At 49.4% G+C, this 14,112-nt stretch overlaps 1 protein-coding gene across 4 annotated transcripts in view; it reads left to right on the top strand.

Moving 5' to 3' along the window:
* DNMT3B (DNA methyltransferase 3 beta) overlaps window positions 1-14,112 on the top strand; it is a 371,865-nt gene that overhangs the window by 113,811 nt on the left and 243,942 nt on the right. For all 4 annotated transcript variants that reach the window (XM_086948367.1, XM_086948364.1, XM_086948366.1 and 1 more), the window contains one exon: window positions 9,837-9,959. In XM_086948367.1, the coding sequence (XP_086804493.1) occupies window positions 9,837-9,959 (123 nt within the window). The remainder of the gene's footprint in view (window positions 1-9,836; window positions 9,960-14,112) is intronic.

Below are 14,112 nucleotides of genomic sequence, written 5' to 3'. Positions count from 1 at the left end.
ACGAACGTGGCAGTATCTGTTTCTGCAGGAAAGGCGCCAAATTCTCCACCTCCTAGTAGATGGCAAGAAGTTGTAGTGTCAGAGTATCTCAAAATGCCAGATAATATTCTGCAGGGAACCTGTCACGACTAGGGGTCTTGCCAGGGACCACCGCCGATAAAGCTGCCCCTACCTCCTCAATCGTGAAGAGCTCATCCTGGGCCCGAACCTCATCCTAGGAGAGGCGAGAGAGGTGAACATCTTCGAGGAACTGGGTGGAGAACACTGTATCCCTTTCGTACGGCGCAGTGTATAATTGGTGGTAGTATTGGATAGATGCCTGCGTTATCTCAGGGAGAGATTGGAGGGGAGCACCGTGTTCGTTTACAGTCTCTGGCACAATCCTGATCACTTGGTGGTGGGAGGCCAGCCAGTATAGCAGCTTCTTATTTCTGTCCCTCCACCCTTACACTCTGGCCGTCGTGGTTTGCCATAAATGGCTGACGGCCTCTAGGGTTTGAGGGTGAATCTCCTCACGGAGGAAGGTCAGGTGTCGGAAGGCATCTCCATTCGGGTCGGTCTCGAGCTTAGTCTCAAAGCGGATGGCACGGGCCTCTAGCTGAGTGATTTGCAGAGAGCTGGCCCTCTCTTGTGCACGGATGCACCCCTTGGCAAATCCTTGCATCGTAGCTTTACTGGCAGCCCAGAGAGTACCGACAGTGACTACCGAGCTTTCATTATCTTGAAAGCATGTTTACAGTTCACCACTCAGGGCTTTTACATAATCTTTGACCTGCAAATACCAAGTATTGAGAAGGTCAAGAAGGATAGGAGCATGATCAGACATGCCTCGAGCAAGAATCTGGACGTGGGAGATTGCACGACAATCTGAGGCTGGCAGAAAATAAGGTCAAAGCTGCAATCGTAGTGATGTGTAACTGAAGCATGTGTGTACTGGCGACATCTCGGGTGCCAGGTTCTCCACACATCACAGCGTCCCGGTGTAGTGGCTCAGTCAGAAAGGTTACGGGCCCGGAACGCCCGATTACTGAGGGAGGTCAAGTAGCATCTGCTTCAGGGGTGGGGCCGCATGAAAAACCCCGCCTACAATTTCCAAACCCTGGGGGAGGTCCATGAGGGTTTTTGATAGATCTCGAAAAAAAGCATGGGTGGAGCACTCACCCGGTTGATAGGTTGGCCTTCAAGCGTCTCTGTGAGTGCAAGGGAGCGGCCCTGTGAGTCACAAATTTCCTGGGAGGCCGTGAGGGGAAATGATCGCCAAAGCAATATGGCAACCCTGCAGATCCAGTGGAATACCCTGCATATCCTTTACGTGCGAGGAAGGGGCAACGATTCCCCAAAGATGTGTCTCTTAGAGCATGAGAACTGCAAGGAAATAACGGTGAGCAAAGGTTAGGACTGCAGTGGGCTTCACCCAATACAGGAGTCTACTATCGTTCCAGGACAAAGTGTGAAAATATGTCATCATGGGGGCAAATACTGGTAAAGTGCAAAGGAAAAAGGAAGCGAAGGAAGACACCTCCTTTTGTTTGAGGACGGGAGCGCTGACATACTGCATAGGAAAAGGGATCTAGACCATGATGCGTATCGCAGAGCATAGGATGTTAATGTGTGTCGGTTAGTACCTGTAAACTTAAAACAAGCATTAAAGCAAATGAATGGTAACAATCGAAGCAACACAATAACTTTATACCAAAATCCGACCACCCCATACTTCCACCCCAGAAGCATCTGTCGCCCTGAAAAGGAAAACTAGAAGTGAAAATAACATTTAAGGAAGGGAATCGTGTCTGGTGGCCCCCCTCTAACAGGAACGGATGGATGGTTGCCATCGGGATAAATTATATAGTGCAAGTAAGAAAACATGACGAAATCTCAGGAATTTTAGACAGTGAAAGCATCACAGTGAGGGACTTTGGAAAAGATCTGACGCTGGCAGGTTCTCAGTGGGCATGAAGGGCGTTGTATCCAGAAAAGTTTAACCATCCGTCACCTACTCCTCTCCTCCAGAGGACAGAGGGTGAGGCAACAAGGAGGGAGAGGGCTCCCGCATTGGAGGAGACCTCGAGCCTGATGTGGAGCGGTTGGGGAGGCATCCCTTGCGGGAGCAGGTGTAGTATCTTCGTGGTTTGAGTGGCAGTGTTTGTCCATGTGGCCTGCATTTCCGGCTCCTCGAGGCGAAGCCCCTGCCTCACCTCGAAGAAGTTGTTCCTCTGTCAGCCATAGCCAAGCTGACTCTGGAGTTTAAAAAAAATATGACTATATGACTTATTGGCATGAATAACCCGGAGCTTGGCTGGAAACAGGAGACGATATTGGAGACCCATCACCCTGAGTTTTTGTTTGACCTTAGTGTACGAATGGTGCCGCTGTTGCACTTCCTGAGTGTAATCGAGAAAAAGGAGGGCTTTGGCATCTCCACAGCTAAGGTCTGAAAGGAAGAGGGCTTCCTACAGGATCGCATCGCTGTCTCTGAAGTTTAGAATTTGTGCAATCGCTGTCTCTGAAGTTAAGAATTTGTGCAATCATCAGTCTCGGAGTGGTGCCCGGAGGAGGTTTTTGTAGTCGGAGCGCGGTGGGCCCTCGCTATTGCTAACCAGGAGGATAGTTGTTCCTTCGTCTTCCAGGACTCAATCCATGTGTCCAGGAAGTCTGCAACTTGTTGAGGTTCAGCCCCTTCAGGGATGCCAATCACGCGCACCGGAATCTGAACTCAGCATCTTCGGCACAATGGTTCAACTTCTTGTGCGAGTAAGAAGGCCAGTGACCTGGACCTTAAGGAATGCGACCTCATCCTCTACACCGGAAATTTGTGATTAGACCTCTGTGATTAAGGCCGTAGAATTTCTGAGGTCTTGACATAGCAGTGCTACATCCATGCGCACCTCGCTAATTTTGGTTTTGACAGCTGTTTGTGAGGTTTGAATGACTTGAAGGATTGTGGCTAGGGTAGTGGTTGAAGGAGAGCCAACTGCTCTGTCTCCAGTGCCCCCAAGATAACCATTCACAGGTCCAGCGGTAAATTGCTCCATGCGAGTCTAGGAGGTGGATGGGCAAGTTGTTTTATCTTTATCCATGGTAGTGATGTGGCGAGCCCGTAGGGTGCTTACAGTGGTGGGGATTTGACCTGCTTGCGCCAACCACGCGCCAGCACAAGCAGCCAATCTTGTATTGAGCGAGGGATTTCGCAGAGGGGGCCCCAGGGGTATCGTGTAAAATGCTCACTATGCACTATGAACCGCTAAGGTAGTGTGAAAGTCTCTTGTTCATATCCCCCACGATGCAGGGCAGAAGGTAGGCAAGGAGGAAGGCAGTCCGCAAGTCCAATCGGGTGTGGGAGGGTCAATATGGACACAAGCAGTAGGGCCAAAGAGTTCCACAGAGAGAGTCCCGGTTCTGAGAAAGGTCATGAGTTATGAGCAGCAGAAGGGAGATCAGCACAGTACCCTTCAGGGTCAGTCCGGGGGGCCAGGCACCACCCCGGTTCGGCAAAAGACGTCAAGGAGGATGCCCCCCAGGATGTACCACACCAGATCTCAGGGGCAGTCCTTGGGCAGCCAGAACCAACCTCTAAATGCGGTAGCTGCTAAAAAGGAGGGGGGTAGGAGAGCATGCCAAGCAGCACAGAGGAGGGCTGCTGACCACTATGCCCAGGTCGTGAGGGACCAACTCGGAGGCAGCAGTGGGCTCTCTCGCTCACCTCCTCTCCGTCACTCCAGTGGGCCAAAAGGTCCATGGGGGAGCCACACACAGCGGCAGCAACTGCCAGTTTCCCCCGCCGCACAGACGGCCTCCACAAGACCCCAAACGTCAGGCGGCCTCCCCGCTCAGCCCATGCGGGTCAGCGGCACACAGCCGGTAAAGTGGCATTCTGGGGTGCTCCCTCGCTGTAAAATGCCTCCGCTGTCGTGTCTCAGTACTGATTTCACCAGGGTTGCACAATAAAGGCCTGATGGCAATCATTTAATCAGATTGTGGCCAGATTAAAAGGGAATCCATGCGGAGCTCCATTAGTTAGCGTTCGCATTGTTGGTTATCCAAGCCATGCCTCAATCATTTACAAAAGTTAAAGTCCTCCTCCAGTCATGTGGACGTGCATCTTCTTCTTTTTACATTGAGTTTCAGAGCAGCGCATTGTTAAACCAGTTTGAAGCGGTGAAGATGTTGATGTGAGTGGCTGTCAGACAAAGTCCCTCAGAAAGTGGCATTTTCTATGTCACACCTGGTAAGACAGGAAGAGGGGAAAGCAGTGGATTCCGCTATGGTGGGAAACCTGCACAAAACAAATGAAGAAGATTACAAAGCTCGCCAGCCAACAAGCAATGCTGGTTTCAGGGATAGAAGAGTCTTTTCAACCATGGACAAAGGATAGTCTGCATTGAGACCACCATTCATTGCAGCATGCACCAAGCATCTAAAATGTATAGTACCATAATCTTTTAAATTATGAAATACAAAGAATGCCCGTGATATGTCATGAGGCGTTTGAAGATGGCAGACACATTCCTTTCCCAGAGGTAAAGCATGCCCATGGTATGCCCTGAGGCTTTTTGATGACAGCACGCTCATTCCTTCTCCAGAGTCATGAGGATTGTTGCGTAACATTATGATACATAGGGGCGACCAAAGTTAAGGCAAAATCACTTGGAGAAAAAAATATTACATCATGGTTGGCCATCTAAGCCAAGCCACCAGGTGATTGCTTTCTTTGTGGTCTGAAAGACCACTGGAAGAAAAGATTGTCCAGAGCTGAAATCCTCTACAATTTAGGTAGCCAGTGACCATTCCAAATGTGAAAGCATCTCAAGGCTTCAATAAAACTAAGATTGGTGACCGTGATTATTGGGGAGGCGGAATTGAACGTTGGCGCCCAGCTTCCACTGAACAGCCTACCGTTGAGAAAGTGGCTCTATATGTACTGAACCAAAGTAAGGTACAGTGTGTATAGAGTCACAATCCCCAGAGGTATAAACAAGGTTAAAGTCAGGTCTGACCTTACTCTCTAAAGTGGTAGCTTGGTCAAGCAGTGAGGCAGTACCACAGGACAGTGTAAAGCATTTGTTGTACACACTCAGTCAGCAAAAGGTTTCACACACTCAAGAACTGAACTCTAGGCCAATTGTTTTTATATCCAAAGATATTGTTTTTTTATTTTTAGAACCAACCGGTGTCAAAATATACTTTTCTCGATATGAGTACCCTCATGCAATTACTTTGCAAAGAGGCAATAAACTTTGTAAGCAAAAAAAGTACAATGGTTGCAGTAGGCAACACAATTCTAAACACAATTTAACATTGAGCTCAATGGGTTTTTCTACATAAATGCAGCTGATTACTTTATAGATTACTTTTGTAACTTCAGGACTGGATCCTAGATTCAGTCCTAGGGTCCAACCTGAAAACTGTTTAATAAAAACGTTTTTATTATTTCAATGATTTTTAAAGAATATAAAGGTATTTTAAAAGTTGACACTTGGAAACTTTTCAGTGAAAAACCAGCAATTTTATCCAATCGAAGGAAATTCAAAGCACAGGTAAAGTAGGTTCTTGTTACTTTTGTAATCCAGTACTGGACTCCTAGGTTCAGCACTGGGCTCTCTACCTAAGATAGGTAAGTAATTACTTTTTAGTAGTTGGTACGATTTTTAAGTAATATTTGTAAATTTCAAAAGTAGACACTTAAAAGAAATTTCACAGAAAAAACAGTCAATGGTTTCTTATGGACGAAATTTAGATTACTAGTAACCACGGTTGTGATTACTTTTGCAATTCAGTACAGGGCTAAAAGATACAGCACTGGCTTCTCTCCTGATTACAGGGGAGTACTTCGGATTTCGATATTCGGCTGATTTTAGATGAATATTTTAACATTTCAAAACTTCCCACTTAGAAGAATTTTCACAGAAAAACAGTCAATGGTTACCTACGGCAGAAATTTAGATTACTAGCAAACACGGTTGTGATTACTTTTGCAGTTCAGTACTGGGCTACAAGGTACAGTACTGGCTTCTCTCCTGAACACAGGTAAATATTTTGAAATTTGTTATTCGGCTGATTTTAGATGAATATTTATTTTAAAGTTTCAAAACTTCACAGAAGAAATTTTGAGTCAAACCAGTCAATATCCTATGGCAGAAAAGTGAGTCATCGGTTTTCAGGGGAATACTCGACTGGTGAAGTTAAGGTTCCAGGCATAGACTCAGGGGTCCCCCAGGGTCAGGTAGGTACAGTTGGTACACCCTCAGCGGCACAGGGGCGGCCTGGTGCAGAGGTATTTAGGCCCAAAGTTATCCAATGAGAGGCAGGGGACCTCCGGTTGGTGGCTCCTGGCTAGCAGGCCACGCGTCTGTGGGAGATGGGCTCCTGGTCACTTGCTCAGGGCAAATGGGGAAGTAGGATAGGACAAAGGTTGCACTCCCAGGGGCACTCAGGCGGCTGGGTGCAGAGTGATTTTGAGCCGTCGGGCTCTCAATGCTATTCAATGAGGATCTTGAAAAGGGAACAAAGGATGCAGGCTCGGGGACGGTGGATCTTCTGGAGCGACCAACACTTCGAGGGGTAAGTTGGGATCTTGGAGGATAGGTAGACACCCAGGAATTGGGCACAGGGGGCCGTGGGGCGCCGGGTGCAGTGGTGTCTTTTGAGATCGGGAAATCTTACCCCTTGCTGGTCGCGGTCGTAGGGGTCCTTTGTCCTGAGACTGCAGGCGTTGTCGGAGTCGTCGAGGGGGGTCCTTGGGCACTGGATTCCAGGTCAGAATCGCCGAGGGGACGTCCTCAGGGTCTTCATTCACTCTGGCACAGGCAAAGCTTGGCGGATGCAGAGTGTGCAGGGTTCGCGGTTCCGAGGTTATGACAGGGCTTGTTACTTGCTTTGAGCTGTACCACTGCTCGTGGGAGGCCCAGGTAGTCAGAGTCACAAGGCAGTCAGGTCCTCCGGGGTTTTTGAGGTTGCTGGCCACTGGAGATGCCGGGGTTTGGCAGGAGCAAGTTCGAGGGTCGACAGGCCGGTAGGGCTGGGGCCAAGTCAGTTGGTGTCTTCCTCTTTTAAGCAGCAGCACGGCAGGTCTCGTGTTCCTTGTTCATCTTTCTTGTATGGAAGAAGGTTCAGGGTGCCCCTAAATACTAAATTTAGGGGCGTAACAGGTAGGGCAAGGGCAGGGACCAATTGGTCCCTGTCCTGGGGTGGGTACACTCCCTAACCTGCTCCTCTCCTGTGGGAGGGGAGCAGGAGCCTAGCTGGGATTGGGCAGGGCTCCCCATCTTCAAGATGGCCGGAGCCCGTGGTCGTGCATCATCTCGCCTCTCCCACCTGAGGGGTGGAGTTGGCACAGGCTGACACATCCCCCTTTTTGACGTAGGATTTTCCGCCAGTCATCCCGCCCAAGTGGGGGCAGAACTGGTGGGGGCCAGTTGCTGAGTACAGCAAGTGGTCTGGAGAAGCTCACAAAGGCGGAATGCCTTTGAAGCTTCCCCTGCCCATCCTGGGGGAGGAGGCTTGGCACCTCCTCCCAGGATGTGCATTGTTGCATGCCCAGGAGAGCTGGAGCTTTCCACCCAGGGGTCCAACAACATGTCTGCTGTGTGGCAGCCTAGGCAGCCTCTCAGACAAGACGTGGATTGTAGGTTAGGTTTCAGGGGGCATCTCTAAGATGCCCTCTGTAGTGAATTTTAATTAAATCTCACACTGGCATTAGTGTGGGTTTAATGTGCTGAGAAGTTTGATATCAAACTTGTCAGCCTTCAGTGTAGCCATTATGGTGCTGTGGAGTTCGTAATGACAACCTCCCAGCACCATATACTCCTAATGGCATCACTGCACTAACAGTGCCCAGGAATGGCCCTGGGTACTGTAGGGGCACAGGGCTCATGCACCTGTGCCCACACCACTGGCATAGGGCACCCAGCTATGGCTAGGCTGATGTATGCCAGGGCAGTGGGTTTGTTGGCATGGCACACAGGGATGTGTCCCATGTTGACTCTTTGTTTAGTTCTGCACCAGGACACTCATCCTGCAAAGGCAGTGTGTGTGTTGCAGGGTACAGGGCCCCTAAGGGTGGCACAATAAGTGCTGCAGCCCTTAGGGGTCTTCTCTGGTCACAATGCCCTGGGTACCTAGGGTACCATTTACTAGGGGCTGACATGTGGCCAGAGATGCCAATTGGGTTTAGGCTTTGCACAGTTTTAGGGAAGGGACACAGGCCCTGGGTACCTGTTTGGCAGGGACCCAGGGCACACCAAGGAAAAGTGAATCAGGTATCGGGCAAAAAGTGGGGGGTACTGCAACAGAAACTCACTTTCTCACACTACCTTTTAAAAAAAAAGGAACATTATGAAACCAGTTGGAGTTGTGCATGAAACAATACCACACCCCTTGGTTTTCAACACAGCAAACACTGGAAAAACAATGTGCAGAAAGACCACAATATTTCAAGTTTTGCAACTTGGATTGGGTTGATGCATGTGGTTGTATCAATTATTTCCTATTCTGAGCTGCAAAACTTGAAATGATGTGAGAATACCACACCCCCTAATTACCTCACCGTGGGGAGTCGGTAGTTTCTAGGTGACAGATTTCACACTCAAAATCAGGGGCATTTATAATGAGGGTTAAAGTGTTTTTGTGAAGGGGCAGCTCCAATATAGTGAAGTCAGAAGGGCAGTGGTCATTGATGGAGATATGTCAACTTAGATTTGCCTCAGAAGAGTCATAGGCTTGGCAAGACCTGTAATAAGGAAGACATATAAGAAATATGTAGCCTTCCTACCCCCTCAGGTTGAAGATCACTTTGTGGGAATGTGGGGGGGGGGGGAGGGGGGGTGCAAGAGACTCTCTATGCAGACTTTGACATGGTGGAGGCAAACCTGGCTTTCTACAAGATGCCTAAGAAGCTCACAAAGCGGACAAAAGAAGAACGCAGGTTGGTCTAATACTCCTCAAGTTTTTGACAGACTCGCTAACTCACCTTCATACCCATAAAGGAGCCCATATAACTTGTGGACCCTCCGGAGCCTACACTGAAAGGTCTACCAGCTCAAACCAGGTGGTAAATTACTGAATGCTCAGTAAATGAGGAAGTCTGAAATATCCTTAGGGTGGCTTTAGATGGTGCAGACCCTCCTGAGTTGCAGGGATCCCTTGTACTTGAAGATGAGAAAAATCACTAACAAGAAAGAGTCTAGCACAGTCTCCTCTGAGAGGCCAATTTCCAGTTGGAAGGTCCAAGATCCCCAACTCAAGAGAAGACCTCTAAGAGGGAGGAGGTGTGCCTTGAAGGCTGTATCTACGTTTCTGCCACCTACCAGGTCCTAGAGTAGGCCGTTACTACTAGACTTTACAAACCTTGGAGAGTCAAGTGCCCAAATAGAGTAACTCAGTTCTATATTTAGAGCGCAGTAGTATTGGTACACATGGGACACCAATCTTTGCAACAGTTCCCACATTGGATGTTGACGGAAAGCTAGTGCCTGGCCTGTACCCAAGAAAAAAAGCCTCACAGGAAATATTACTGTTCAGTTTTGATTATATGAGACCAGGTGAGGTTTAGTCTCTCTGTCAATTAATCATTTCCTGTTGCTCTGGCTGGTAGCTCTGTGCTCAGTAATTCATGCATGGTGGTCACACTTGGAAGGCATCTAGAGGAATGGGAGCAAGAGGGAGCACAGACCTAGGACCACAAGTACCAAATGAGAGCCGCCACTGGGAAGCAGCATTTTCAGTTCAGATCAAAAGCAATTTTTTCATCACATGCCTAGTATTTATTGAAAACAACTTAAACAATGTTATTGTTCCTCCTAAATTATTTCTTGTACTCAAAATTATTCTCTCTTTTCTAGAAAATGGGCCGCTTAGGCCTAGTATCCTGGAAGTGCCTATCCCAGAGCCCTGCCCTCCCCCCAAACGACAAAAAGCTACCGTTCAGAATCACAAGGAGCGATCCGATGCTGATCAGACTCGAGGTAAAGCAGCAGATTTCTGCAGAAGTGTGAAGAATAAGACTTGAGTGAATAACCAGAGAACTGTGTCATGTATTGCATTGTATTGTAATTGTATTTTTATTTATATAGCGCTTACTACCCCTGACGAGGCATCAAAGCTCTTTTCAGCGAGTAGCACTCTACTCTGGAACCCAAAAAGGATTAGTGGTGAATTAGTATAGGGAAACATGAGTTAATTTGAGCGGTGAATTGAATAGGGTAATGGAGGGATAGAAAAGGGAACAGTCTGGGAAGGGTTATTTGGGAGTTCATAGTATTAAGAGGAGGTTTGGGATGAGTAAAAGGAGAGATGGAGGAGAGAGTCTCTATAAAGGAATTAGGGAGATCATATTAGTAAAGGGAGGTTTGGGATGAGGCAAAAGGAGGGATGCATGACGAAGGAATTTAGAAAGGGTTGTTTGTGAGATCATAGTAGTAAAATGAGGTTTGGAGTGAGCCAAGGAGGGATAGAGGAGGGAATATTTTTATTTTATTTAATTCTCCAGGAAGAGCTAGTTGGCACTGCTCTTCAGCCTTTACTCCCAGTTGTTTGCTGCCATTGATGCTTATGTCTTCCTACAGCCGATATGCAGTGGAACAATGGCGTCAGCGCTGTCTGTGAGTGGGTATCCTCTGTTATCCAGTATTGGGGTATCTTTCATAGATTCACATGCTTAGAATCATCCCCGCCGACGAGGTAGGAGTCTCGCGGTACAATAAAATATATACATTATAGTAATAATAACATTACAACATAGGCTATAGTAGATAGCAAAGTCACTACACTAGCCTATCTTAGTCCTTTTGCAAAAACTACCAAATTTGGAAGCCAACCAATCAGGCATCAGCCCCTCCTAGAACCTTCCCCACAGAGAGGCAAACCCTCAGATTTTCTACCGCACCTCGTGTGTTAGGGAGTCTCCCTGAGCTCTGCTTGGAAAGAAGAGACTACACTGTGAGGACCCACATAAGGAGTGTATCTATTGTCTCTACCCAGCACACAAGGTCAAGGACTGCAGGTTTTGTAGAACCTTCCCTGCCAAGACCTTGAAGGATATAGAGGGTCGTCTGCTGGTTTGGTTGGAGAATTTGATGGCATCATCTGAAGTGGTTTCTGAAGGTGAAGAAAGTGTCAGTCCTCAAGTGTCCACCCCTGTGCCCAAGAAGAGGGATGGATCCGGAGATCCTCCTGAGAAGCTAAGTAAGACCTTGAAATCATCCTCTTCTGAAGTGGGTCACTCTTCCTCAAAAAAAGAGAAAGTCTCTTCTGAGGTAAAATCAAGAGATACAGTGAAGGGTTCTCAGAAAACTACCTCAAAATCTCTTCAAGATCCTCCGTCGATGAGTAGAACATCTTCGTCGACGAGAAAATCACCACAGAAAGTGAGTGGATCTTCATTGTCAAAGAAAAGTATACCGTCAACGAGATCCCCGTCGACGGTATCGAAGACGAGTGTCCATACGCTGTCGATGACTCGCATGTCGACGCCAGCTTCGTCGTCGAATATCCCATCGACGATGCCTCTACCGCCGACGACAGTTATCCCGTCGTCGATGAGTATCCCGTCGACGACGCTTCATGTTCCGTCGACGAGCCGTCCGTCGACGATGATACCGTCAACGAGCCCGCCATCGACGATCTCACTGTTGACGATGATTATGCCCTCGACGACGTTTCCACCGTCAACGACAACTTTAACCATGACGTCAATGCCGTCTGTTATAGCCATTTCAGCAGAGTTCGAGGCATGTGGGCTGCTGAATTCATATCTGTGCATAGTCCGCCACCTAGTGTTGGGGCATAGTCCGCCACCTAGTGTTGGGTCCGGATGATTGCAAATTGTTGTCCTGGAAGAGTCTTCGAAGTATCACGAGATAGGTGGCTCCTCCCCTGGACTACAGTGCGCATGGGCATCGCCTCCATCCCCAGATTGTTTTTTTCCGCCATTGGGTTCGGATGTGTTTCGGTTCCCTCTGTCGGAACCGTTGGTTGTTCAACTTATGCTCGAGACCAAAAGGTCTTTAGGCTGGGCGTCGGTATAGTTGCGTTCGGGTTTCTTTCTGACTCTCAGCTCCGATCTCCTACTGCCCTTCCACGTGCTTTGGCGCGGACGGGCCTACACTACACCCTTTGCTATGGAGCGGACTCCATTCAAGAAGTGTCCGCTGTGTCATTCTAAATATTCACACCTCGATGTGCACCCCGTGTGCAATACCTGCTTGTCACCCGATCATCGCGAAGACACCTGCATGGCGTGTTCGAAGTTCCGAAGTAAGAAGACTCTGAAGATTCGCCGGGCAAATCGGCTACAGGCTCAATTGTCGGCTTCGGCACCCCCACCAGACGACATTTTCCAAGAATCTGTCGAGGGAGAAGACGACGAGCAAGGTTCGGACTCGAATCCCGCATCCGAGGGTGAGACCTACGACGCGGGTGAGGAGAACTTTGACGAAGTCACCGACGAGGTAGGGGACGACGATCAGGTTTTTGCCACGATGGGAGATAGCTCGGAGGAAGAGCATCCCCAATCAGACTCAGGGGTTATTCCCCTTCATACGGGCCAGGTCGAGGGATCGCCTTCGGGCCTTACCCGAGATCTAACTATAAGTCCTACGTCCCCGCCTTCGGGCCCGGTCACGGACATTTCTAAACCATCACTTATCGTCAAGAAAACGAAAGTGAAGCCAACTGGTCTCACACCCTCGGATGCGAAACCGAAACTGAAAGTGGCGTTGGTGAAGAAGGTTCTGGAGGCGTCGACTTCCACAAAAACCAAAATGGCCGACTTGAAGAGCCACGCCAAAATGGCCGACTTGAAGAGCCACGCCAAGACGGCCGACCCGAAGCCCTCTGGGTCGGCGCCGAAGGTGAAGGCCTCCGACGCGGCTGCGTCGGCGCCGAAAGGGGTCGTGGACCCGAAGTCGGCTCCGAAAAGGCGTCAAGACGACGGCGCGCATAGCCATGGGGCGTCGGCACCGAAAAAGAAGCCTACCGGAGATCAGGCTCTCGAAGAAGAGGGGTCGCTCGGGCCGGTTCAGCCCTCGGCATCCTTTTCAAAGAAGGTGGGGGAATCCCTCCAGCGGATCCGACAGTCCACTGTGGTTCCCGATCAGGACACTGTAGTGCCTCAACCCACGCCTAAGACTGCTAAACAGCAAACGCCCATTCGTTTTACCCTTCCACCCAAGTCGGCGCCGAAGGCCTTCGCGCCTAAACAGGGCGGACACTCAAAGGAGGTATTGACGCCGAAAGCTGCCTTGGTGGTGTCGAAGCTTCGGCTCCAGCCGCTTGCGGAGGAAGAACGTCGTGAAGTGCTCATCGACGCGAACACTGGGAAACTGTCGCTCCTCAAACGTAAGATTACGTCGGAGCCGGCGTTGGAACCTTTTAAGATCCCACTCAAGAACAAGAAGAACTCTGAGGGCTCTCCGGTTCTGGTGGAGCCCGTGTCCCCACAGGCCTTGGAACACTCGCCGACGCACTCCCCCGTGGTTGATGCGGACGAGGAAGATGCCGAGTACGACTACCCTGCGTACTCGGATCCGGAGGAGGAGCATGTGCCTTGGGCCGCAGGAGGTGACACTGATGACTCGCAGTCGGGTCAGGACACTCAACTTTTCGCCGCCAAGACGTCCCCGACGGAGGACTCGGCGGCCTTCAATGCCTTAATAGAGAGAGCTGCGGCGAACCATGACGTCGAGCTGCACTCGGACCCCGTGGATGCGGACTTCTTATTCGACACCTTCTCGGTAGCCGAAAAGCAAGTCAAAACGCTACCGATGCTTAAAGGGGTGCTGAAACATGCGCCGGAGGTTTTCAAAGAGCCCACCCGGGCACGGGTGGTCAACCCTCGCATCGACAGAAAATATAAAGCGGCGCCCACGGATCCCACTTATATCAAGGGACACTTGCCATTGGACTCCTTGGTTGTTTCAAACGCTCGGAAAAGGGCGAATTCGCAGACTACTGGTGACGCTCCTCCCCCAGACAAAGAGTCGAAGATCTTTGAGGCCTCGGGCAAACGCATTGCTGCGCAGGCAGCAAACATCTGGAGAATATCTAACACCCAAGCCCTGCTTGCACGTTATGATAGGGCACATTATGACACATTAGAGGCCATTCTGCAACACTTGC

Source organism: Lissotriton vulgaris, unplaced genomic scaffold (assembly GCF_964263255.1).
Source record: "Lissotriton vulgaris unplaced genomic scaffold, aLisVul1.2 SCAFFOLD_956, whole genome shotgun sequence".
Taxonomy (NCBI): Eukaryota; Metazoa; Chordata; class Amphibia; order Caudata; family Salamandridae; genus Lissotriton; species Lissotriton vulgaris.
Note: the sequence above shows the minus strand (reverse complement) of the source record. Positions and strands in the feature narration are given on the sequence as shown.